Source organism: Ambystoma mexicanum, chromosome 12 (assembly GCF_040938575.1).
Source record: "Ambystoma mexicanum isolate Mex_15411 chromosome 12, UKY_AmexF1_1, whole genome shotgun sequence".
Taxonomy (NCBI): domain Eukaryota; kingdom Metazoa; phylum Chordata; class Amphibia; order Caudata; family Ambystomatidae; genus Ambystoma; species Ambystoma mexicanum.
This window is the reverse complement of record NC_090936.1, coordinates 369,498-396,074: the sequence shown is the minus strand read 5'-3', so window position 1 is coordinate 396,074 and position 26,577 is coordinate 369,498. Positions and strand designations below refer to the sequence as shown.

Sequence of the window (26,577 nt, the reverse complement as noted above, 5' to 3'; positions counted from 1 at the left end):
ACCTTTTGGGCTGGCATTAGCCCTGTGGGCATTCACGAAACTAATGAGGCCCCTCGCAGCCGCTCTCAGAGACGAGGGTATTCGGATGATCATCTATTTAGACGACATCCTTTTTATGTCCGAGGACAAGGAGAGGCTATTAAAACAAGTGCAATGGGCAAGTACGCGGATTGCAGAGCTGGGTTTTCTGATCAATGCGGAAAAGTCAGATTTGTTGCCAAACAAGAGAATAGAATTCCTGGGTTTCATGATAGACAGGACAAAAACCACCCTGGAACTTCCAAGTTCCAAGATCAGAGCGATAAAGAAAGATCTGGTAGCAGCTCTGAAGAGACTGGTTATATCGCTTTGAAATCTAGCCAGGATAGTAGGTCTCCTAGCAGTCTCGATCCATGCAATATTCCCAGGTCCATTACATTATCGAGCTCTCCAGAGGCTCAAGTTAAGGTTCCTACAAAAAGGATGGAGGTACCATCACCTAGTTCCTCTAGACGAGGACGACAAGACAGAGATTCTCTGGTGGCTCAGCAACATGGAAGCATGGAATGGTAGAGCCATATTCGGGGACATACCAGAAATAGTTATAGAGTCAGACACCAGCAGGTCGGGCTGGGGAGCGAGATGCAGTCTCATAGAGACAGGAGGAAAATGGTCCCGAGAGGAGTTATAACTGCACATAAACTGCCTGAGCTACTGGCAGGATCATTCGCAGTGAAAGCATTTACCAAGGAGCAACTGAAATGCTGCATCTTTCTTCGGATGGACAATAGCTCAGCAGTGATATATATCAACAAACTAGGGGGCACAAATTCCAAGATGTTAGCCGAGTTAGCCAAAGACTTTTGGAACGCTTGCTTGGAAAGGGAGATAGTGGTGAAAGCAGAGTATCTTCCGGGAGTGAAGAACACAGTGGCAGACTGGATCTCCCGGTACTTAACAGACTCCAGTGACTGGAGGCTACACAAGTTAGTCTTTGAGAAATTGCAACAAAAATGGGGTCCTTTCGATACAGATCGGTTTGCATCAAGACTGAACACCCACTTGCCAAAATATTTCAGCTAGAGACTGGACCCGGAAGCGTCGGGGACAGATGCATTCATGCACAACTGGAAGGGTCCCATTCACTATGCCTTTCCCCCCTTTGCGAAGTTGCCAAGGGCTCTAGCAAAGACCCGCAGAGAGGGAGCAGAGCTAGTGATAGTGACACCGGAATGGAAGTTGCAAGCCTGGTTTCCAGTTCTGATGGAACTTTCTATGGATTTCCCGCAGAGGAGTGCCCCCAGAGCGGACCTCCTACTCGATCCGAGAGGCAACCCACATCCGCTGATTCAGAGCAAGACGCTGAACCTCATAGCATGCAGAATTTCAGACGCAGATTGTGCCTGCCGGGACTTTCAGAGCAGGCTACGGAGCTTATCAAAGTATCATGGCCGCCATCCACTATTCAGCGCTATGATTCCGCTTGGCAGGCCTGGGTCGGATGTTGCAGGGGGAGGAGTATTTCTCCCATTTCAGCACCTATAGAACATATTCTGAATTTCCTAGCATCACTGACTGCTAGCAGTAAAGCTTTCAGGACAGTAGGATTATATAGGTCAGCCATTCCCGCAGGGCACGAGCTGATAGATGGATCTCCGGTGGGAGAGCACCCAGCAGTGACTAGACTTCTTAAGGGAATAAAACTCACTAGACCGCCAGTACGTAAATATTCAATGCTTTGGGACGTCAACAGAGTTTTACAATTATTTGAACAATGGCCAAGGAATGACCTCTTATCGAACAGGCAACTGTCAGGGAAGTTAGCAACATTACTCTGTTTAGTCTCCTGCAGGAGAGTATCAGACGTTAAGGCATTGGAAATTGACAGGAAAATATTTTATCCAGAAGGTATAGCTTTTAACCTGGCGCAGCGCACCAAGACAAATTCTAAGGTCATTAATTACCCCTTATTTCCAGACAATAGCAAGCTCTGCGTAGCACGATGCATTAAATGTTATGAAGCAGTAACAGTGGTCAGACCTCATAATGTTACACAGGTACTCATTGCGCGTAGGACGCCTTTTAAAGCAGTGGCCCCAGCGACGATTGCAAGATGGGTGAAAGAGATTATGGAACAGGCGGGCATAGCATTTCTGTCTTCGGAGCTCATTCAGCCAGAGGATCCATGGCTTCGGGAGCTTTTGCAGCCGAAGTTCTGCTGCAGGATATCTTGAAGGCAGCAGACTGGTCGAGTGACTCAGTTTTCAGAACCTTCTATTTTAAGCCCGTAGCAAATATTGCATCAGCAGTGATTCAAAGCTTCGAACAAGCATAATGCTTGCCTCCGGTCTTGTCATAGAATGAAGATTGCCAAAGCGCATAGCGCAGGAAGTCTTGATTCTATTAAAGACACAGAGGCAAGCATTATCCCTCCCTGAGGGAATTTCGCTTTATAAACACTTGCTTTGTAAAGTTTATGTATACATTTGTGGAGAGCAGTCAGTGAATTCCCCACTATAACATATCGATTTTTTTTTGCTTAAGGGGAAGAGCAGAAGAATTCCAGAGAGTGACTCAGTGGTATATCCAAGGAAGTGCATAGCCCTTCGCTACTTACAAAGATAGGAAGAGAGGCACCAGCCAATAGGAGTTAGACTTTAAGGAGAGTTCAGCCAGTTCAACAAAAAAGAAGATGAAAGCACCTGGTCAAGGAGGGACTTATACTAGGAAAGGGAGTCCTATTGGAGGCTGAGACTGAGGCTGGGACTACAGGGCACCAGAGGCCTCATGGGAAATGTAGTGGTTTCACTTCTTGGACTGGATTAAGGGATCAATGTTTGATGAAAGTTTGTTTGTTTGTTATATACCAGTTATAAAAAAAAAGAAGACGTTGAAGATAAATTTGAAGTGCTGTGTTAAGGCAGTAATAAAGAAGAATAAGCATAATGCTCGCCTCCGTGTCTTTAATTGAATCAAGACTTCCTGCGCTAGCACTTTGGCAATCTTCATTGTTTTGAAAATGCCTTACTGTCGCTACTCTAGGAGGTATTTTCCCTACCTCAACCAAAACTAAAGATCTGTCCAATTTCAAGATGTCCGAAGCAAACTGTCCTCTGCCCAAAATCCTATGCTCACCCTCACATTCTAAAAGTAACTGTAAGGTGGTACGGGTAATGCCTCTGGTCTTAAAAGGTAGACAAATGTTCAAGTTCAAAAGAAATATTTATATGTATGTACTCCAACACAAAATTCCAACTGGATACTATTCACAGTCCCAGGGGGTGGTTCCCTTCCCTAGGTTTCTCTTCAAGATACTTCAAGATTCCTAAGGGCACAAATCCTCCTTGGAGTTCTTTGGTCAACACACAAATAGAACACCTTGTATTCAACACAACTAAGATTTGTCTCTCAACTTCGTAGGACACCTGGTGTAGTCCCCGGCCAGGTTCTTTTCTATTCAATTCAACTTTTGCTCACCGTCTTGACTTTTGCCTCGTGTACTCCTTTGTCAGGACTTCTTTACGTTTTTGCCTTATACAATTTCAGACTTGACTTTGGCCTGATATATTCTACTGCCAGGGCTTTTAATGTGATTCACTTGGCACACTTTAAAATTTAATACTCCTACGTCCCGTCCCCTTTCCTCCATACTTGTGGGACATTCCGTCCTTCGGGGCGGGACCGGAGCACTTTTTAAAAGCATCAAAAAATTAACTTTTTTGTCCTTTTATTTTTACGCTGGCCACCTGCACGTGACCATAGCCCCGCCTTCCTGAGCTCCGCCCCACGCATCGCCCTTCAGTCCTTTTCTCCACGCGGTCGGGGTTGGACGCACTTGCATCACAGGGAATATTTTTCTTTTTTGTTCCCTTGTCCTTCATTCCTGCTCTGGTTGCATGGTCATCTCTACCTCCGTCTATGCTGGAGCGTCTGGGATTCATGGGCAGTTTATCCCTTCCCCTTTGCACCCAACTAACCTTGTTCTATCACCCTTTCATTCTTTCTCTGCTCTGCCACTTGTCAGATTTTTGTATAATTTTCTATTTAATTTCTAGTATACATACTTTTACATATATATAGCTTCATTTTCATGATTTATTAATATTTATTATTTTTTACTTTTAGTTCCGATTTATCACCATCCCTCCCCCATACCCCCCCATCCCACCCCATCCCTTCATCGCTGCCCCCCCCCCCCCGCTCCTTGAACTCCTTCCGTCCAGACCCTGTCTCTTTCACCAGGGATAAGGCTTAGAGCGGTGCCTGACCCTGCCTGAGCTCGAGCGCGCTCAGCCCTTGTTTCTAGAGGCGCTCGAGCTTGTTCACCGCCTTCCGACGCTCGAAGCTCACAGGGAGCCATCAAGGACACGCATTCACCAGCGCGAGCGCGTTGTTCATTGTTTTTACAGGCATTGGACCTAGAGCTCGAGCGCGCTCAGCCTTTGTTTCTAGAGGCGCTCAAGCTTTTTCATCGGCTCACAAGGAGCCAGCGAAGGCACGCAGTCGCCAGCGCGAGCGCGTTGCTCGTTGTCTTTATAGGCATTAGGCCTTTTTTCAAGCAAACACCAGTCTCGAGCAGTAGAAGCGCGACACAGCTCCTAGACAACATGGAGGAGAGCAGCTGCCCCCTTCACAGGTACAGACCACCCTTAGGCACCATGGCCTTATCATTATGTTACCTCTGCCATATGCCTAGCACAGACTACTATACCTGATATGGTTTGTTTACTTCTCACAGGTATTTTTTACCTGCTGTACAGGTGCCTGGTTCTCCCACAGCAGCTCGGTGATCTGAGTAACCCTGATCCACCGTTGTTATTCCAGCAAGCATGCTGGTTTTGAGGTATGTTCAGCCGGCCTCCCCACTACTCAGGCACCCCTCTTACACCTAGTTGGGAGCTGGGTGTCCCCACTTCCCCCTAATTGCTCACGAGTTAGGAGCTCACCATCTCCACCCTGTAGTGCACATATTCTATCCAATTTAGTGCACACCAGCGTCCCTTTCTCACTCCCTGGTATTAGCCCACCTGTCACCTATAGAGACCCTGTCTGGCACCCCCAACCCCCTTTCCCCCTCCTTATGGCGACGAGTCCCACCACTGGTGCACAGGCACCCTCACTAGTCCTGAAATTTTTGACTAATTAATGTCCTTGCTCTCACATGCTCCACTCAAGGCATGTCTAAAGCACCACCCCTAAGCGTCTTGCACCAAATCCCTGGTGCCCCCAAACAGCCCCCACACCCAACCCCCCACCCCCCCACCCCCCACACTCCCCACCCCCCACACCCCCCCACCCTCCTCATTAACTGTTCTCATCTCTCTCCCTTTTATCCCCCCCCCCCCATTTTTGTCTCCCTCCAGGAGACACCAGCATCTTCCTTCCTGTTCAGCACTTCACTGAACACTTGGCAAACTCGTTTGTATTCCAAATCACGGTCCTGAAGAAGATGGCCTGAATCTCCTACGCCATTGAAACCGGTCGACCCCTTTCGGTCATGAGGGCTCTCATGACCCATGTTTGATCTCTTATACACCTACCAAAGAGACGCAATCCTCTGGAAACTACCTACTGTAGCACACTCATTATTACTGAGTGAGCCACACATTTTTATAAGAGCCTTTTCTAGCCCTCCAGCCGCCTGGCTGGTCATTTTATTTACCCACCAGTGGTCACTCCACCAGTACTCTTACATACCCAAACCATAGTGACCTACGGGTACCATTAAAGTTGCACACTCTGGACGGAACGTAAGCAGTTGACCTGATTCACAGGTTGGATCCACGTTCAAAATTAAGCAGTCTCAAGACCTTATTCATTGTCTTGGTGTATGCTGCTTTACCCTCTGGAGTCTACCACTGTTTTAAATGTTTTTGTTGGACGACCCGTGTCTGTTTCCAGACACTGCCATTAGTATAGAAGGTTGAGGGACAGCACTCTCCTCTATATCTTTTTAGTAGGCGATACACCTGTATTGCTCTCCTCTAAAAAGTGCACGGAACTACCATAAATCACCAGTGCAATTATAGAGCAAATACTTCAACCCAAAAACAGACACAATAATTCACAGCCACGCACACTTTAGAAGATAATCAGCTCTTTACGGCTATTTATTCAAAGCTTACAGGTACATAGAAATAACTCGTAGAAACTCACATGGGCATAGATCACAGAAAACATAAAGAAGTCAAAGAAAGAAATACATCACCGTGGGCGTAGCTTAATGGAACTTCATCTGGCCAGAAGCGGCTGAAAGACCCCGATAACAGCCAGGCCAAGAGCACAACAACCCACAGGAGTGTCGGACCGAAGCGTCCCCCCTCCGACTGAAGTCTTTGTGCTTATCCCCCCTGACCGCTAAGGGCTTCCGCATATATGCCCTCCTCAACAAGGGGTGGCAACTTCTCGAACCTTCTGGCAATGCGCTTGCGCATTGATGGGTGACCGTTGGTTGCCAGCTGAATCAACCGACAGTAACCCCAAGGAGCAAAGCACTTCTCTCTCCTAAACGCCCCGGGAAACAATTCCATAACTCATCTCAAAACCTTGCCACAGGCCGAGCAAACCCAAAACAAACTTCGCTATCAGGTACCAGCCGGCACCTGCGGATCTTAGCTTTCCCAGCGCCGTGTCCTTGGCTGGGAATGCCTGCATTCCAAGCCCATCAGCAAATAACGTTGAAAACATGTTGTTTCGCAAAGCAAGTGTAGCTTTCCACTGAGGCATGGATAAATATCCATCATGGCTCTGAGTTCCCCCAGAATGCACTGCGCACCAGCGCCATGTTTTAGCTCAACCATCACAATCCACCCTTGGATATTTACTTTCCATAGCCCAGTGGCAAAAGAGGCGGTCTTCAAAACCGACAAAATGTTAGACAACAACAACAAGCTATTATGATAGCTAATATAATACAAATACAAGCGAAAGCATAACGCAGTGTACCTCCAATATCGGGAACCCAATGAACCCTCAAACCTCTAATATGCACTTAGATTAAAGCAACACATCCCTTCAACTGCGTTACAACCTAAATTATGTTTCAGCAATAGATAATCAACAGCAGCTCTGTTTTGCAGTAAAACTCTTAACCACTAAACACACTAATTTTATCAAAGATTTGTAACCCCACAGCAGCTAAACCCGAAACACCCACTAATGAAAGGGTTAATGCTTAAACCTCAGCTTCTGATAGCAAATGTACATGTTAATCACAGTCAGGAAATAATCCCATACATTCAAAAGTTGACCATTTTCCTCGAGTTATCACTGAGTGTAAAGGAAACATCATTAGTTCTAATCAAGTCAAAGCACATGTTACCACATGGAAAGAGCCATCCTGTTTCAAAGTTACCCATCTCTAATTAGAGCTCACACACTTGGCAGCATTACTACAAATCAAAGGCCTCAACATACGCACAGCTAACTCTGGTGTGCGCATTCCTTTTGTCTTAAAATATATAATGCTCCTGCTCGCCCAACCCTGCTGCCCAAACAATTCATGAATCATTTTCTGGCTACATGCAATGTAGTAATTTTGGAAAAGGCAAAATATAAACATATCTGGTTAAAGCAATTCATTTGGAAGGGCAAAACATTTCATTTCTCTTTTCACATATTAATCTCAAAATGCATTTAAGAATCAGGTTTCAACATGTTGGCATTCAAGTGCTGTTTCACACAGCTGTTTGTGGTGCATAATGTCACAGTCCACAACTCATTGTCCACAGTCCGTTAGACAAGAAAGGCAAAACATATCAATAATAATATTACAACCGTCGACTGAATCATTTGAATGTGCAGCATCAAATGTTTGACAATATGCCAAGTCCGCACCGTGACAGTTCAGACTTTGTTGGACACTTCTCACAGGTTGCCGAACAAATGTTTTCACTTTTCACGCACGTTAGCAGCCTTGAGTGCGGTGCAGGACAGGTTCAAAGTTGAAATAGCATGTCGCAGTGGCTCGCTTTCTCTGAGAATGCGTCTGCTTGACTGATCAGTGTTACCCGGCAATTGCACACGTCTACCCCTTAATCTACTTTCTTGGTTATTTGCCTAGGCAAAATACAAACAGAAAGGTTAAGATTTCATCAAAAGGTACACTATCAGTGTTATCCACATTAGGATGTCATCAAGACTTCAATATCAACGTTGTCCACCCCTTCCCTTAACACCACCCTTCTGCATGTTACTGGGGGCTTATTTGCACTCAACCATACGGGGTGTAACCGCCTACTCACAAACTCATTTGCGCAATGCGATCATAGTTGGTCAATGGTACCTCAGACTGATCTGTGATTTTACAAAAGCCATATAATAAGTACCCAAGTCGCACTTCTCAACGGTCGTTTTCACCAAAGCAATCACGAATGCCAGGCACCAACTTGCTTCCAGTATTTCATGATCTTGATTTAGATTGCCCTGCTGGCATTACTCCATTTCTTATAGGTAAAGTCCTTTAGTCCAATACCGCTGGCAGTTATACAAGCAGCCTTGTTTTCCACTTGTCATTTTCCCAAAGGGTGTTTGCGGGCCACCCTTTTGAGAGCGATAGTTTGAGTCAGTTCCTTTATTTGCTTCAACAAATCATTCATTCTTGCACTAAGCCGTGAGGCTTCTGGATCATGGCTAATGTGCAGTGTTCATGTTATACTCCAAAGCCTTGCTCTGCATGTTGGCTCTTGCAAAACGGCTTTCTTTGTCAGTTTGCTTCCATCTGGAACACCATAATGTCTTTGTCAGTTACTCCAGCCCTGGCAATGTAACTTGCATTTTGCCGGCTGTGTGACAGCTGTGTATTTTCACCCACAAAGCGCCTAGAGGTTTCTTCTCCAGTGCACAGCGCTTTACTTCAGTTCACATCACATGGGGCACTGGAATGCAGCTTGCATGGCAATGTCTCTTGAAATGGGCAGCTGTGTCTTTTCTTAGCCCATTCACAAATGCACCGTTTTCCCCAAATGTTCATATGCGCGATGCGCCCAGTCTGCCATTTGATACTGGGCAAATTCTTTACTTGCATACATCATCCTTCAGTTCAGTTTCAGCATTCTGTAATTGCACCCCCCTCCTCAGTTTTTGACAGTGTCTCTCACAGGGGATGGAATGCAGGAATGTCATTGTTTATCTTTCGCGCAGCAAGCTTATCTCTTTGCTCTATAACTCTTAAACTGTGGCGGCTTTAATGGAAGACACTCGTTTCAGACAATTCACTCAGATTAACTCTTTCCTGCACTGTTCCAGCAACTTAGATCTGCCAGCTTCTGTAAACACCATTTCACCGAACAGGAGTGCAGCATTTTTCTTTTTCTGCCTTCCTTCAACAGTTTTTTTTTTCTTTCGCGCACCTCGCCCAAGACAGTGCAGGTTATCTCCAAGCCACAAGCTCCGCACAGCAAGACTCCCATGTTCAAAAGAGGCACATTTTCTTGTCATCAGATTCAACTTCATGTAATTTTGCAAAATGTCTTTTTAGCCTGTTTAAACTGATGTCCCATTTAAAGGCATATATTTTTTCTTCTTTTTCCTCGTAACCTTGTAGTTTGGCTTCACAAACTCAGTCCAATGCACTGTGCGATCTTTCAACCCCCTAAATCTTTGTGCTGTCTTATCACACACAGATTTTCCATTCTGTTGTACCATTGCCAGAATATAACCACTTATGTCAGTGCATTTAAAACATGTCATGTGTAGTGCAGCTCCCTGCACGTTATCTACAAAAGCAACCCACACTCTGTATTGCTGCTTGTGGGCCGTTAATTTGTCAACAACATTATCACTATATATCACAATCAACTTGTCCTTGTCTCGTATCAAACATACATCCCTTAATAACAACAGTATTTTTGCTTTTAGCAGCAATTCCATGGTATAGCGTGCAAACAGTCAAAATACTCTAGGGGCAATTTAGAAAATATAAATTGTCTTTTCCCCCTTAAACAATTCCAAACTGGCTCTGCAATTTCAAATCAATACACAAAAATCGACTCATTTTGTTTTTTCAAGTGAGCCTCTCACCCATTGTAAACATGGCACAACAGGCAATTTTAGTGTGTTCCTTAAACATAATGCACCGCCAGCACATGGAATTTATAGTTGCCAAAAACAAAAGCTTTCAACACCGATATTACTCTTTCTCCTAAACAGGGCACATTCCCATGTTATCTTCAGGAATGTGAACACTTCAAAAGCATACATTATAAGAAAGGCGCATCCTCGCCTCCTTGATATTACAGCCCCCCACTCGCTAGCACACTGGGGCTGAATCCCAAGGTTTAAACACTTAGTCACAATTTGACTGTCAAATACTTGCAATTTTTTTCTTTCTCTGCTCTCATGCCAAAATAGAGCAAGCTTTCACTTTACAACTTTGTCAAGGGAAACCGCATGAAAAAATTCTTTCCTAATTGAACATAAATCTTTGGCCGCGGCAGGCCAACACAAAAGGTACTGTCTATTGGCTGTCTCAGAGCTGCAGTGAGACGACCAAGGAAAGGCGACAGCCTACTCTGCACTCTCTCACACAATCGTCATTTCACAGCAAGGGAAAAGGAAAAAAACAAAACAGCTTAACACAGTTCAACACTCACTGCCCAATTAAAACAACCTTTCGCTCGTTCAAAAAGATTATTTGGAACACCTCATCACACCAAACTCAGCTTCAAACAGATTATTTGGAACATTTCATCACAAATATCTCTGCTGCATACAGACGGATTCTTTAATATTTGGAGCAATTCATCACAAATATCCCATCCTCGTCGCCAAAAATGTATTGCTCTCCTCTAAAAAGTGCACGGAACTACCATAAATCACCAGTGCAATTATAGAGCAAATACTTCAACCCAAAAACAGACACAATAATTCACAGCCACGCACACTTTAGAAGATAATCAGCTCTTTACGGCTATTTATTCAAAGCTTACAGGTACATAGAAATAACTCGTAGAAACTCACATGGGCATAGATCACAGAAAACATAAAGAAGTCAAAGAAAGAAATACATCACCGTGGGCGTAGCTTAATGGAACTTCATCTGGCCAGAAGCGGCTGAAAGACCCCGATAACAGCCAGGCCAAGAGCACAACAACCCACAGGAGTGTCGGACCGAAGCGTCCCCCCTCCGACTGAAGTCTTTGTGCTTATCCCCCCTGACCGCTAAGGGCTTCCGCATATATGCCCTCCTCAACAAGGGGTGGCAACTTCTCGAACCTTCTGGCAATGCGCTTGCGCATTGATGGGTGACCGTTGGTTGCCAGCTGAATCAACCGACAGTAACCCCAAGGAGCAAAGCACTTCTCTCTCCTAAACGCCCCGGGAAACAATTCCATAACTCATCTCAAAACCTTGGCACAGGCCGAGCAAACCCAAAACAAACTTCGCTATCAGGTACCAGCCGGCACCTGCGGATCTTAGCTTTCCCAGCGCCGTGTCCTTGGCTGGGAATGCCTGCATTCCAAGCCCATCAGCAAATAACGTTGAAAACATGTTGTTTCGCAAAGCAAGTGTAGCTTTCCACTGAGGCATGGATAAATATCCATCATGGCTCTGAGTTCCCCCAGAATGCACTGCGCACCAGCGCCATGTTTTAGCTCAACCATCACAACACCACACGCCACCCAGGGACAGGCACCCCCGCCAGGTTCAGGGTGTTCTTCCTTAGGGTCAGGTACGCCGAGTCGGGTGGTCCTCCCCCCCTTTTCATGTGTGTTGAGTGCGAGCACTCTAATTGATTCATTTGTTTTGCAATCCTTTGATGCACCTTGAATACCTACCTTCCCACAAAACCGTTTTTTGTTGTGTTACCAAACGTTACCTTGTTAACGGTTAAAGGATGAACACGGTGTACCATGCACCTTAGCTGTATAAGCTTTCCCTGTTGTTTTCTAGACTTACTTCGTGCAACTGTCCCCAGTTGCTGGGATAGATTTATTCTACCTACGCAAGAGGAAGGATATTTCTCCCTCCTGCCATTTGTACACAGTAATTTTGTGGTTGCTCTTCCCCGCCATTTTCTTTATTTATTTCTTTCCATTTTTCTCTAATTTTTTTCTATCCCACCCTCCCCTAACTCTGACAAATGGCCGACGGTCACTTTCTAGCCTTCGCAGAGGAACTAGTTGATGGCATTCTAGCCAATCCATCCCTATTGGGACTAGATCTTACACCACAGAACATCACTAATAACGATGAATGGAACGACATTGAGATCCTTAGAAAGAAAATCATTCGCACCGAATTACACGGCGCACTCATGACTGAATATCTGAGGGCACATGCTGCACCCAACGGCCTTATCATACGTATTGAACCACGCATCTTTTTAGATAACCTCAAATTCAGAAAAGACTGGTCCTTCATAGCCAATAAATGTACCAGAGATTGGCTCATACTCATCATCAACACTGCCAAAACAGTAACAGATCAATTACTGAAAGAATTGAATGATAAAAGTGAGGCACTTAAAACAAAAATTGCTGCAGACACCTATTCGGCTAAACTCATTCTCCTAGAAACATCACTTAAAGAGTTTAAAGATAACAACTTGAATAGAAAGATTATTAAATTGAAAAAAGACCTCGCGGCCTTCACTCATGTGAAAATCTACCCCTATGTAGCAGAGGAGTACTTCACTGAGGAAGCCAAACAAACACGACGAGAGGCTGCACAACTCCGGCTCCAAAACCTCCAAAGATCAAATTCTAACAGATCCTGGAACAGCTCGAGTAGCAACTCGAGCAACAGCTCCAATAATAACAAATGGCAGAACAAGAGAGTACATCTCAACAGCGCCAGTCAAGGCACTCCTCCTGCGGTCCCTTTTTTAGGACAACGCGGGAGAGGCCAGAACCGCGCACGTTGGCAGAACCACCCCCAGCCAACAGTGGTCACACGCAGTCGGGAGCTAGGAGCTAGACCACCGCTCCTCCCTCACTCATCGTGAACCAATCAACTCATATCCTCACCAGACCTGAACAAGAGATTTTACAAAAAGGACTATCCTTTATAACCACAGCCCGCAACGACCCGTTCCAAACTCGGGTCGAAGTCACACAAATGATGCGTAAAATACGATTGAAGCAGTACTTTGCCAACCACACCTATGAAGACAATGACGTGACGGGCCTACGCCCTCCATCACAGTTTTTTCCACCCCATAGCGCAAACACCGCAGAATCAGTCACTTTCGAACAGGCATTGCTCAAAAAGATCTCAGTATTCGAATCAAATATTCCATTCATCCATAACAATTGTACAAAACCTCAACTACTCGCCTTGACAGATTTAGCTAACAATCCAGACATCATGATCAAACCTGCTGACAAAGGGGGAGCCATAGTCATTATAGATACTACCAAATACATCACAATGGTCACCACGCTACTCAACGACCCCAATAGCTACAGTATTCTACCTAGAGATCCTACTCCATCTCTGCAGGCTTTGATAGCACCCATCATCTACGAGGCAGAAGCCGAGGGATATATCAGCACCCGGGAAGCTGCATTTCTGGCCCCCCCTCACCCTCTGATCCCTGCAATGTACGCCCTCCCCAAGATCCACAAAGGGCTCACACCACCACCAGGGCGTCCCATTGTCTCTGGCATTAGCTCTGTTTTGGAACCCCTTTCACAATATGTGGATTTCTTCATCAAAGACCAGGTTCCAAAAATGACTAGCTATGTGAAAGACTCGACATATATGCTGACCCTTCTAGACACCATTGCATACGATCCAGAAACAGAATGGCTAGTCACTATCGACATAGAATCCCTTTACACCCGGATACCGCAGCAAGAGACACTGCAGATGCTTAGCGATATGTTACACTCAGGTATGGATCTATATGGAGTCCCGCCTAGCTTCATCTTATCACTGGCAGAGATAGCACTGACTAAGAATTATTTTCTTTTTGAAGAGACGTTTTACCAACAGATCTCGGGTACCGCGATGGGGGCAACCTTTGCGCCCAGCCTCGCCAATTTGTATGTTGACTTATTCGAACGCCAACACATTTATCCCGCAACCAATCCATATCTCGCCCATCTAACTGTATGGCGGCGATATATAGATGATATTTTCGTGATATTCAGAGGCTTAGAACAGGAGATAGAGGCTTTTCATTCTTGGCTCAACTCCCTCAACCCCCATCTCAAGTTCACTATGGAGAGACATAGATCCAACACACACTTTCTCGACCTGGCCATCTCAGCAACAAGCAGGCGCCTCTCCAGCGAGCGTTTACAGAAAAACCACAGACAGAAACGCCTTGCTTTGCTATTCCAGCTACCACCCTAAGGCCCTCAGGGACAATCTCCCTTTTGGACAGTTCTTACGCTACCGGAGGCTGTGCTCCCAGACTACGGATTATACCAGACAATCCAAACAACTCCAGACGCAACTCATTGAGCGAGGTTATCCCAAGAGGATTATGAAGGATACCTGTAAACGAGCTAGGAACATTCCACGTTCCATCACCTTACAACAACACACCAAACCAAGTGAGTCGAACACCTTCACAGCGGTGTTCAGTTTTTCACCCCTTCTCAGCAAAATCAAACGGGAAGTTAAAAGACTTTGGCCAATTCTCAACACAGGCGCCTCCACCATCTCTGTTCCACGCTTTGCCCTCAAGAGACGTCGCAACATTAGAGATAAGGTTGTTAAAACCCTCAAACCAAATATTCCTAGGGATAAGCCCACGCAGGGGACCCTTTGGAACACTCCACCCCTTAAGGGTCATGCACCCTGTGGCAATTGCTCCATGTGCGCCCAGACCTCTAGATCTACACAGATAGAGATCGGTTGGAAAACACCATGGGTACAGAACACATTTACCAATTGCAATACCAAGGGCGTTATCTACATGATAACTTGCCCCTGCACCCTGAGATACATTGGCATGACAAATAGGCCAGTCCGGACCCGCATGACCAAACACAAATCATGCATAAGAACGCACAAACTTACCGCACCTTTGGTGTCCCATTTCTTGGATAAAGGACACACAGCTGACCAGTTCAAGTGGACTATCATAGAGAAAGTCACACCGCCCCGCAGAGGCGGCAATTACCACAACATGCTGTTCAAAAAAGAACAGATGTGGATTTATAGACTCAACACCTACTTGGAAGGTTTGAATGAACAAATCCAGTGGCATGAACTAGCAGTGTTGCCCTAAAGATCACATACCAGACGTGCTTGCAAGTACGTGCCTTTCAGGTTCTTTACGCGACGACGCGCCTTGTCCCTCCTGTACTTTCCACCTTTCCAAGAGCTATCCATGTCCCCCACCACTTGTCCACCTTTTTCCCAAACAGGCATAACGCTCCCTGGATGCCCATTCTCCATCATGGTTCATTGGGACTTCCCTTCCCCTTTGCACCCAACTAACCTTGTTCTATCACCCTTTCATTCTTTCTCTGCTCTGCCACTTGTCAGATTTTTGTATAATTTTCTATTTCATTTCTAGTATACATACTTTTACATATATATAGCTTCATTTTTATGATTTATTAATATTTATTATTTTTTACTTTTAGTTCCGATTTATCACCATCCCTCCCCCATACCCCCTATCCCACCCCCATCCCTTCATCGCTGCCCCCCCGCTCCTTGAACTCCTTCCGTCCAGACCCCGTCTCTTTCACCAGGGATAAGGCTTAGAGCGGTGCCTGACCCTGCCTGAGCTCGAGCGTGCTCAGCCCTTGTTTCTAGAGGCGCTCGAGCTTGTTCACCGCCTTCCGACGCTCGAAGCTCACAGGGAGCCATCAAGGACACGCATTCACGAGCGCGTTGTTCATTGTTTTTACAGGCATTGGACCTAGAGCTCGAGCGCGCTCAGCCTTTGTTTCTAGAGGCGCTCGAGCTTTTTCATCGGCTCACAAGGAGCCAGCGAAGGCACGCAGTCGCCAGCGCGAGCGCGTTGCTCGTTGTCTTTATAGGCATTAGGCCTTTTTTCAAGCAAACACCAGTCTCGAGCAGTAGAAGCGCGACACAGCTCCTAGACAACACGGAGGAGAGCAGCTGCCCCCTTCACAGGTACAGACCACCCTTAGGCACCATGGCCTTATCATTATGTTACCTCTGCCATATGCCTAGCACAGACTACTATACCTGATATGGTTTGTTTACTTCTCACAGGTATTTTTTACCTGCTGTACAGGTGCCTGGTTCTCCCACAGCAGCTTGGTGAACTGAGTAACCCTGATCCACCGTTGTTATTCCAGCAAGCATGCTGGTTTTGAGGTATGTTCAGCCGGCCTCCCCACTACTCAGGCACCCCTCTTACACCTAGTTGGGAGCTGGGTGTCCCCACTTCCCCCTAATTGCTCACGAGTTAGGAGCTCACCATCTCCACCCTGTAGTGCACATATTCTATCCAATTTAGTACACACCAGCGTCCCTTTCTCACTCCCTGGTATTAGCCCACCTGTCACCTATAGAGACCCTGTCTGGCACCCCCAACCCCTTTCCCCCTTCCCCCTCCTTATGGCGACGAGTCTCACCACTGGTGCACAGGCACCCTCACTAGTCCTGAAATTTTTGACTAATTAATGTCCTTGCTCTCACATGCTCCACTCAAGGCATGTCTAAAGCACCACCCCTAAGCGTCTTGCACCAAATCCCTGGTGCCCCCAAACAGCCCCCACACCCAACCCCCCACCCCCCCACCCCCCACACTCCCCACCCCCCACACCCCCCCCACCCTCCTCACTCCCCACCCCCCACACCCCCCCCACCCTCCTCATTAACTGTTCTCCATCTCTCTCCCTTTTTTTCCTTCCCCCCCCCATTTTTGTCTCCCTCCAGGAGACACCAGCATCTTCCTTCCTGTTCAGCACTTCACTGAACACTTGGCAAACTCGTTTGTATTCCAAATCACGGTCCTGAAGAAGATGGCCTGAATCTCCTACGCCATTGAAACCGGTCGACCCCTTTCGGTCATGAGGGCTCTCATGACCCATGTTTGATCTCTTATACACCTACCAAAGAGACGCAATCCTCTGGAAACTACCTACTGTAGCACACTCATTATTACTGAGTGAGCCACACATTTTTATAAGAGCCTTTTCTAGCCCTCCAGCCCCCTGGCTGGTCATTTTATTTACCCACCAGTGGTCACTCCACCAGTACTCTTACATACCCAAACCATAGTGACCTAGGGGTACCATTAAAGTTGCACACTCTGGACGGAATGTAAGCAGTTGACCTGATTCACAGGTTGGATCCACGTTCAAAATTAAGCAGTCTCAAGACCTTATTCATTGTCTTGGTGTATGCTGCTTTACCCTCTGGAGTCTACCACTGTTTTAAACGTTTTTGTTGGACGACCCGTGTCTGTTTCCAGACACTGCCATTAGTATAGAAGGTTGAGGGACAGCACTCTCCTCTATATCTTTTTAGTAGGCGATACACCACACGCCACCCAGGGACAGGCACCCCCGCCAGGTTCAGGGTGTTCTTCCTTAGGGTGAGGTACGCCGAGTCGGGTGGTCCTCCCCCCCTTTTCATGTGTGTTGAGTGCGAGCACTCTAATTGATTCATTTGTTTTGCAATCCTTTGATGCACCTTGACTACCTTCCCACAAAACCGTTTTTTGTTGTGTTACCAGTTTATCCTGCAAACATCGCTTCGCGAGGGCCGATCCCCACCCTATTTGCCTGGAGAGCTTAGGCCCGGAACACCATAGGGACTCGTGCTTCTACTGTGACTCCTCCATCTGGGCCCTCCAGCGTCGCCTTGTCAGCTGGGAGGAAGTGTTTCAACGCGTTCCTCCACCACATTTACAGCAGTTCATTGAAGAAAAAAGGAGACCGTCTGTAAGTTTGTTCCTTTTTAGTGCACCCCGGGCAGGGGACTCCTTCCCCGGGTCTTCTGGTTTAGGGAGGGGCTCAAGCATCTCTATTACCAGGGATCTCCCTGAGGTGTCCCGAAAGGGACCTAACAAGTGCTCCTGAGTTTCCTCCGAGGACCCCTGCAAAGGGGCTGCCAAGACCGGATCTTCATCCGAGGTTCCCCTTTTGGAGGGTAAAGTTAGGCGCAGTTCTTCTGGCGCTGTTTTCACCGGGGTCAGCCCTGAGGCTTCCACATCTGGAACTAAGTGTACTGAGTCTCGGCTCGAGGTCCTTCTCAAGGTGGCTAAACATACCGGGTTTTCCCCGAGGTTCCCCTTCCTGGGGCTATATCTAAGACCGCAGAATTGAGGAGCCGCCTTTTAGGGTTCTGGCTTCAGGGGTAACTCTAAGCCTTCCCACACTCAGACCTGTGGTAGAAATGATCCTGTTGAGGGGGCAAGGAAGCCGGTTAAACACCGTAAGTCTTCCAGTACCGGCTCCACTGAGGTTCCCCTTCTTGAGGCTAATTCATTAGCAGTCTTTAAGGTGTCTCATAAACACTCTAGATTTGCTAGCAATGGCTCTGCCGAGGTTCTTGTCACAAGGCTAAAATGGAATGAAAGACCCCTGACTCCCCTGTGGTGACTACGGCCTCACTTACACCTGTGACGCAGTTAGCCTCAGGCATTGACAAAATGGTGGTCCAACCCCCGTGGTCCATGGCGGCCATTTTGACTACCTCTCTTACACCAATGCAAAAAAGGTAGCAGGTGCCCCTCTCTCGAAAGAACATGGCATGATAACCTTTTCTGTGGTTTTACTCACTGTTAGAGTCCGCAGCCATCGCTTTTAGCTCACTGTACTTTTCACAAAGGAGGAATATCCATTTGCATATCATTCTTTGTCCCGCCCACAAGGGCAGTCCAGCACCGAAATGCCAGGCAAACCTCCTTTGAACAAGAGTACCAACAGCAACCCCATACACGTGTTTCAGCCTTGTTGGGCCTTGTCAGTGAGGTGGAGCTGTGCCTCTCTGAGCACAGTGAGCAAGGGGTCCACGTCTGGGTTCCCCCAGGTAACTTAGGGTGGCCAACTGATGAGGCCCAACAAGGCTGAAAAACATGTATGGGGTTGCTGTTTGTACTCTTGTTCAGAAGGGAATTGCCATAGCATTTTAGTGCTGGACTGCTCATGTGAGCGGGACAAAGAATGATATGCAAATGGTTATTTCCCATCTGTGAAACGAACAGTGAGCAAAAAGCGATGGCTGCAAACTCTCAAAGTGGGAAAACACACAGAACAGGTTATCATACCATGTTCTTTCTGGAGAGGGGCACCTACTACTTTTTTTTAAAAAAACTCTTACACCAACGTTTACCATGGCTGAGGGACCTTTTTTTGGGGCAGAGAAGCCTTTTCCGCGCTTTGTGGATAATATGAACCCGTTTTGCCCTCCAAGGGAATGGCATGCTCGCCTCCGCTGCCGCATACAGTCTCTCTTGCTTCTACGTCCACACCTTTGATCTATGTGGATCCAGTTGGTGGGGGACTATCCTGGCAACTATCATCTTTGGGATCCTTGGGGTTTGTCCCTTCCGAGCGGCATCTGAACACTGCAGCGCCTAGACCTTCGTCTAAGGGTGCGTATGCATTCTGATCCCATGAGGGCGTACTTTAAGGATTTATTTAACCAAATGTATCCTAAATCGCCTCAACCAGCCCCTGCTCTGGCAATCCCTATGCAGGTTCCGGTAGCACTACCTCCTCCACCACTGCCTGTGGGGCCTACACCTCCACTACTTCCTTTACCTTACCTTCACTTGCCCCTGTGGAAAATGTTGCTCTGTCAACCACACCTTTAGGCCCTGAGGCTCCACGTGCGGTGTCAGACTTCTGCTCCCACCTTATTGGATGCGGACCAGTACAGCGATGACCTGCCCCGCTCTATTCAAGCTTTTCACGACTGGGTGTTGGATAGGATGGCATTGCTAGACATTCCAAAACCCGAGCCCCGAGCTCCACAAGAGGGGTTCTTTCTGAAGACTTCACTCTGTCAACACAGGAGCGTACGGGACTGTTACTTCAGAAGGACGTCCTAGCCAAGGCCCATAAGGTCTGGGAAAAACCTCATTGCGAGCAGCAGCTAACAAGAAAATTGACGCTCGCTACAAGCTTCATGCATCAGAGGAAGTATCCTTCTTGGCTTGCCTGCGCTGCTTTTCGACGGTGGTGGCATCAGCTACATTCCAGTCAAAGCCGGCCTCTACATCCTCGACAGCTGCATCTCAGATCCTTTCCAAGGAGGACAAGCCCCTTGACGCCATTGGGGAAAATGTTTTTTTCCAATTCGGCTTTTCAGCGGCGTCAGGCTAATACGGAGCTTATCCTGGCGGCTGCTAATGTAAAACTGTGGAAGGAGCTTACCGAGTTTCAGGAATGTAACCCTCCAGATAGACTGGAAGACTTCAAGGGTGGCTTATCTGATGCCAGGGTTCTGGCGTAGGATCTACTTGAGACTGCGGCCCATCATGTAGACACCTCCGCTCTGGGCCTTATGGTCGAAGTAGACATCGCCCGCCAAGCGTGGCTGCATGCTATGAAGTTTTAGAAGGAAGTTCAGGACAAGGGGCTTGATCTCCACCTCGAGGGTAAAGAACTGTTTGAGTTCTCCACGGATAAGGAACTCACAAAGACCAAGGCATGTGCTCAAACTGCCAAGTCTTTGTCGGTCCTTGTGAAAACACCAGCAAAGGCACCTTATACTCAGAGGTTGGGGTCTCAAACGAGGTCCTTCTCTAGTTTGAGAGGTTTTCAGAACCCGCCGTGCATGTCGGGCTGATTCTCCAAATGGCGCCCCCCGCCGTAAACAGCAACAACAAGGTGGCCGGTTTTTCCCTCAGCCAACAGCCTCATCTTCAGCAACGGGTGGTCTCTCTGGTGGTTCCAGAGACTTCTGGGTCTCATGACCTCTTGCGTGTTAGCTCTACCTCTTGCACGCCTGAAAATTAGATGCACTCAGCTTGCTCTTCGGGGCTGCTGGTCCCAGGCTACGGATCCAGATTCTCCAATGATTTCAGTCGCATCCTGCATGACGGCGAATCTTCAATGGTGGTCATCCACCAGCAACCTGTTAGTGGAGATCTCCTTCCAGGAGCCCTGCCGACAAGTAACAGTTACTACAGACTCCTCCCTTCTGGGGTGGGGTGCAACACTGCATACCTCGAGGTGTACGATTTGTGAATGCTTCAAGACAGGCGGTTCCATATCAATTACCTGGAGCTCCTCGCAGTTTTTCTGGTGCTCAAGGCTGTTTAACCCTCTATCACCAACAGTGTGGTTCGAATTTGCACAGACAATTCCGTATCGATGTTTTACATCAACAAACAGGGGGGCACCAAGTCTCCCCTCTTGGCGGACCTTGCTATCCAAATTTGGAATTGGGCTGTCCAACACAATGTCAGGCTCCAAGCTGTGCACGTTCCTGGCCACATCAATGGGACCGAAGACTACCTCAGCCGCCAATCTGCTGTGAGTTAAGAGTGGGAGATAAACACTGATATTCTCACCAAGATCTTCCAGCAATGGGGCACTCCAGAGGTGGACCTCTTTGCGACATCATCATATAGGAAACTTCCTCTTTATGCTTCCAGGGACGGGCTCGGAGTGTCTTCTTTGGGGGACGCCCTTGAGATCCTGTGGGACAACATGAGAGCTTATGCTTTCCCTCCTTTGCCACTGATTCATCAGTCACTTTGGAAACTCAGGAGTGCATCGAACTGCTCTCTCCTCTTCATAGCGCCTTGGTGGCCAGCCAGGTTCTGGTTTTCGGAACTGCAGCACCTGTCGGTGTCCTCTCCAATCAGGTTGCCCAAAATACTCGACCTTCTTCACCAGAGCAATCACCGCTTGTGGAACCCCTCCCTACACTCTTTCAGCTTGGCTGCCTGGTGCCTGAGTTATGATATGATATGATATTTCATGTATAGCGTGCCTATACACAAGTGTTTCAAGGCGCAACGAGGCATGGGAAGGGAGCAAGGGGGAACAAGAAACAATCTTACTAGGCCCAGTGACATTGCGATTGTGCAAGTGCACAGAGGGGAAAGGGGGAGAAGTGCCAGGGGAAGGGGAGGGGGAGAAGTGCAGAACATGGAATCAACAAGCACAAACAAAACAAGAAAAGGAAGCTCGCCTAGCAGGTGGCAGTGCAAGGGTTAAGTGCAGGCAGCCGGTGATTGGGAAGTGCAGGTAAGGGGATTGTAGGGTAACAGAAACGGCCCCAAGTGCAGGGTTACCAGGCGGCAGTGCAGGTGTGCAACTGGGGGTCAGGGTCCTGGGCCGAGGTTCAGAGGGTAGTGCAGTGACAGAGAGGAAATCAGCAGGGAAGAGGAAGAGAGAAGGCAGAAGCAAAGAGGAAAGTCTTGAGCAGCTTCCAGAACCGGAGATGGTTCTGCTCAAGTTTCAGAGAGGCAGTGAGGCTGTTCCAGAGGGAGGTGCCAGCCGAAGAGAGAGATCTGCCTTCAGCTCTTTGTTTGGAAAAGCGATTTACCCTCAAGGAGTTGGAAGAGCGAAGAGCTTGAGTGGGGAGTTCTGAATATTAGCACAGTTCAATCTCTCCAAGGGCAACATGCATATAATCCATGCAGCACGAAAACCCTCTATGAGAGCTCAATACAGGAGCAAGTGGCTCCGTTTTTGTCATTGGTGTCTTGCCAAAGAGCTTGATCCCAGGCATGCTTCTATTGACACTGTTTTGTCTTTTGTATATGATCCTTCAGCCTCTGGCATACATATCTTATCTTGCAGGACTTATTTGTCTGCCATTGCGAGTCTTCTTCATCTTTTACTGCTGGTTCGTCCCCTCATCCCAAATGGGATCTGAATGGTGTTCTCACCGCTTTATGCCATAAGCCTTTTGAACCTATGGCCACTACCAAACTCAAGTACCTTTTTTGGAGAGTGGCTTTTCTGATTGAGGTAACGTCTGCAATGCGAATAAGTGAGCTCCAGGCTCTTTCTGTGTAACAACCGTTCCTAACTTTCCACAAGGATAAGGTTGTGCTTTGCACTCACCCTTCCTTCCTTCCTAAAGTGGTTTCTGAATATCTAATATCTTTACCAGTCTTCTTCCCAAACCAAGTCTCTAAGGCCGAGAGGGTTCTGCACAACATAGACGTCAGCTCTGAAGTTCTACCACGATTGAATGAGTGAACTCAGAACCTATTCACAACACTTTGTTATGTTCAGTGACCTTAAAGGGAAACCAGCCTAAAAAGCATCCATCTCTCGTTGGATAGCTTCATGTATTTGAGGCCTACAAGGTTCAAGGCCTTCAACCAACAAAGCGCATCCATGCACATCTGGTCCGTTGCAAAGCTTCTGGGGTTGCCTTCCAAAAGTATGTCCCTTCGGAGTCCATCGCCAAGGTGGCTACATGGGCTCCCCATCGGCTTTTTGCAGACATTACTGTCTCGACCTGAGTTCCTGGGCTGATGCCCAATTCGGCCAGGCAGTTCTTAAAAATGTGTTCCAATAAGGGGCATTTCCATCCACCCGCAATACCTATGGTCAGTGCTTGGGAATCTCCACAAGTATGGCGGAAAGGGTATGGGACGTATGAGTCTGACAAAGTTACTCACCGTAGCTACTCCTAGTCCATAGTCCCCTTTCCTCCATAAACCTGCCGTCCCCTCTAATAAGTATCCTCTATTATTACTAAATGGTCCTGGCGATAGAACAGGACTGAAGGGCGATGCGCAGGGCGGAGTGCAGGAAGCAGGGCTACGGTCACGTGTGGGGGGCCCGCATAAAAATAAAAGAAGGTAAAAAAATGTTATGCTTTTTAAAAGTACTCCGGTCCTGTCCTGAAGGACGGAATGTCCCACATGTATGGAGGAAAGGGGACTATGGACTAGGAGTAAGGTAGTCACTACGGTGAGTAACTTTGTCATTCTGCCTGGTGTACTCTCCTGCCAGGGTTTTCATGTGATTCACGTTACACACTTGCAAACTTGACTTTGTTACATTCACCTCTATTAGTTCTCTTTAATAACGATTCTCATATTCTCTTTCATTCACTTCACTGTCCTTTTACGTTCTTTGGTATCGTTGCTGAAGCACCTCTATGTCCTATTCTCTCTTTAAGACTCACCAGCTTTTTGTGGCACTGTTTAGTTTCTTCCTGGTCAACGGGAAGCGACAGTTCAGTGTCCCCCTTCCACCTCGCAAGCTCTCTTGCTGGACCCGCCGGCTTCAGGCTCCCGCTTGGTTGCTGAATTGTTCTCTACGTGCAAGCAGCAACGGTGCTGCTCTTCGGATCCTATGGCTGCCAACCAAACTTGCCTTCTTCTGGTGCGGTCCCAGCACGGCAAACCCCTCCTACAACCTTCCTCCTTCCACCTTCCCCTGGAGCCGGCTGGCTCCACTGACTCTTTAGCAGTTTGGTAGTCCCTTGGTCGATGCTGCAGGGACACAGCTTCCCCAGCTTCCTCTGTTCAGGTTCTGGCTTTTAAAGGTCCTGGTACCTGACATACGCTCATAACCACTAGAGCGCGTGCTGCACTTCTCAGCCTCATAGATCCTCATTGCTCCATTCATCCTCCTTGTCTCAGTATTCTTGCATGCATGAAAATGTTGGACAGTTCTTGGTTTCCTCGTCACATGATAATGGAAGAGGTTATCACTAGGTTTTGTGGGTAGTGGGAGGCTACTTTTACAATAAGCCATAAAAGCTTGCAATATGGGGGAATCATCGCTAAAAGGGAAAGGGGGTATGTGTCCTTACCTGATGATGCCATGTTACTCTCTTGAGGGTCGCCTCCTCTCATATAGCTGCCCCGAGGGTCAGGATCAGGTAGCAGCTGCTGTTCCCTGGCCACATGAGGAGAGGTTACCTCTGGGAAAGGATTGATGACATCATCCGATTCATCACAACTGATAGACTCTTCATGGAATGGTAACACATGCATTATGAAGTTCTTTGTTGTGTTGTTGCAGTTAAGGAGCTTCTTGCTTTGACGCAACACTTGTAAAGACAAAATATTAGCTACGAAACTGGAAAGAAAATGTATCTTCGTTTTTTATCCACAGAAGTTAGTAACCTAAGTTCTTTTAAATGAGAATGTACTATCATTGAATTGCTTTTTGTTTTCTTTTCTTAGCAAATTCTGAACGTGATAAAATCAAAGGTATGTATTGCTAGTAGTACTACTTACTTCCAAGGGCCAAAGGCAACTTTGTGTTGTGAGCTTGGGTTTCCTGAGGTAGTGGTATGTAATGGTAGCCAACCTCACTTCAGAGATGTTTTATTTTAGCAGGGTTCTAGCGCAGCTAAGCTATGAGGGATTTGTAGTAATCTGCAGTCACCCACTGAGGAGATTACTGTGGTTGCCAGCGAAGGATGGGGCTGTGGGAGGCCACCCTATGTTACAGAGATTGGGCAGTTTCCTTCACTGATATTGCTTGGTAAATTGGTTCTTACACCCCTAAATCCAAGTGGCAACCCATTGACGTTTAATACGTGCAAAGCATATTTTTCTATTACCAGAAGAGGAGGGCTATCGCTATACACAGTTCAGGAACTAGCTATGCAATAGACAGGCGAGAGGAAGAGACTCCAGGGAGTGGCCCACATTAGCAAAGCTCACAGGGGAAAGGTCTCCTAAGCACGTAATTTTCATCTTCTATAAATGTACGTGAGTAGATATGGAGAAAGCCATGGGGCAAGAAGGGAAACAGAGCTTCAGAAACCAATAACATTGGAGTGCTTGCAAAATATTAAGGCTTGGGGGTTGAAATGATTGGTGCATGTATTTTGATTTCCTCTGCATGCCCTCCCATCTTCCTGCTAAACTTAGAGACTAGTTAGGCCAGGCCAGAGTGAATGAGAAAGAACTAGTGGATGGAGCCTGGAGGCCTGGAGGGGCAGGCTTACGCACACTACCTTTTCTAGAATAACAGTCAGTCTGTACGGTTCAAAAGGCTTTGGTCCAGACCTACAAGTGTGGCGCTAATGGGACCAGTAGTACAGTGGTCACTATGGCACAATGCGTTATTGAAATTTTATAAAAGCTATTAAAAACTATAATTTGTTAACAGGTAGTGTTCATTTTATTTGCTGGAAACAAAGTGGTAAGAATAGTGCTCACTTTGTTTTTCTTCTATACATTTGATGTTATATTTGTTTTCCCTCCTGTATAGACCCTGGCAACTGGAAGCCATCCTTTGGATCAGCTGGTGTTGCATCATCTTTTATCCAACTACATTCATACTCTGTTTTATTTTGTTTAACATGTATTTATTTATATTTGTTGGTGTAGTTGTTAATTATTCTTGTGCCAAGGAATAAATTGCTGCTTTGAAACCATTTTTAATATAGTTGTCAAATAAATCTTGTGATAAATGTTTGTTAGGTGTGGTGTACTGCGGGTTGTCTCTGAATTTATGAGTACTAATTGAAAAAGTGATATAAAAAGGAGTGTACGCCTGGCAAGAAGTAACGCAATTCATTCTGGGCTCCTATTCAAGCAGAATGCGGAACAGAACTGCATGAAATGCGCTGTCAAAGCTACACCCCCAAAAGAAAAACTTGTATAATCGTGCAAGCTAATTAGCATCAGATAACATTGCAACATTAGGTGAATCCTCTAAGCAAAGCTAATTGGTAGGACTATGTAATTCCCCTCTGGTGGGACATACATTAACACAAAATGATCGGTCCTGCAAATCTTACCACACCAGCCTTGAACACCTCTGTGAT

General features: G+C 46.9%; 1 protein-coding gene across 1 annotated transcript in view; it reads left to right on the top strand.

The window, feature by feature from the left end:
• Positions 1–26,223, top strand: part of LOC138512912 (GLIPR1-like protein 1) — a 310,893-nt gene extending 284,670 nt beyond the window's left edge. Inside the window, exons 5-6 of the mRNA XM_069627681.1 lie at positions 24,980–25,006; positions 26,019–26,223. Of these exons, the coding sequence (XP_069483782.1) occupies positions 24,980–25,006; positions 26,019–26,137 (146 nt within the window). The 3' untranslated portion in view covers positions 26,138–26,223. The remainder of the gene's footprint in view (positions 1–24,979; positions 25,007–26,018) is intronic.
• The last annotated feature ends 354 nt before the right edge of the window (positions 26,224–26,577 follow it).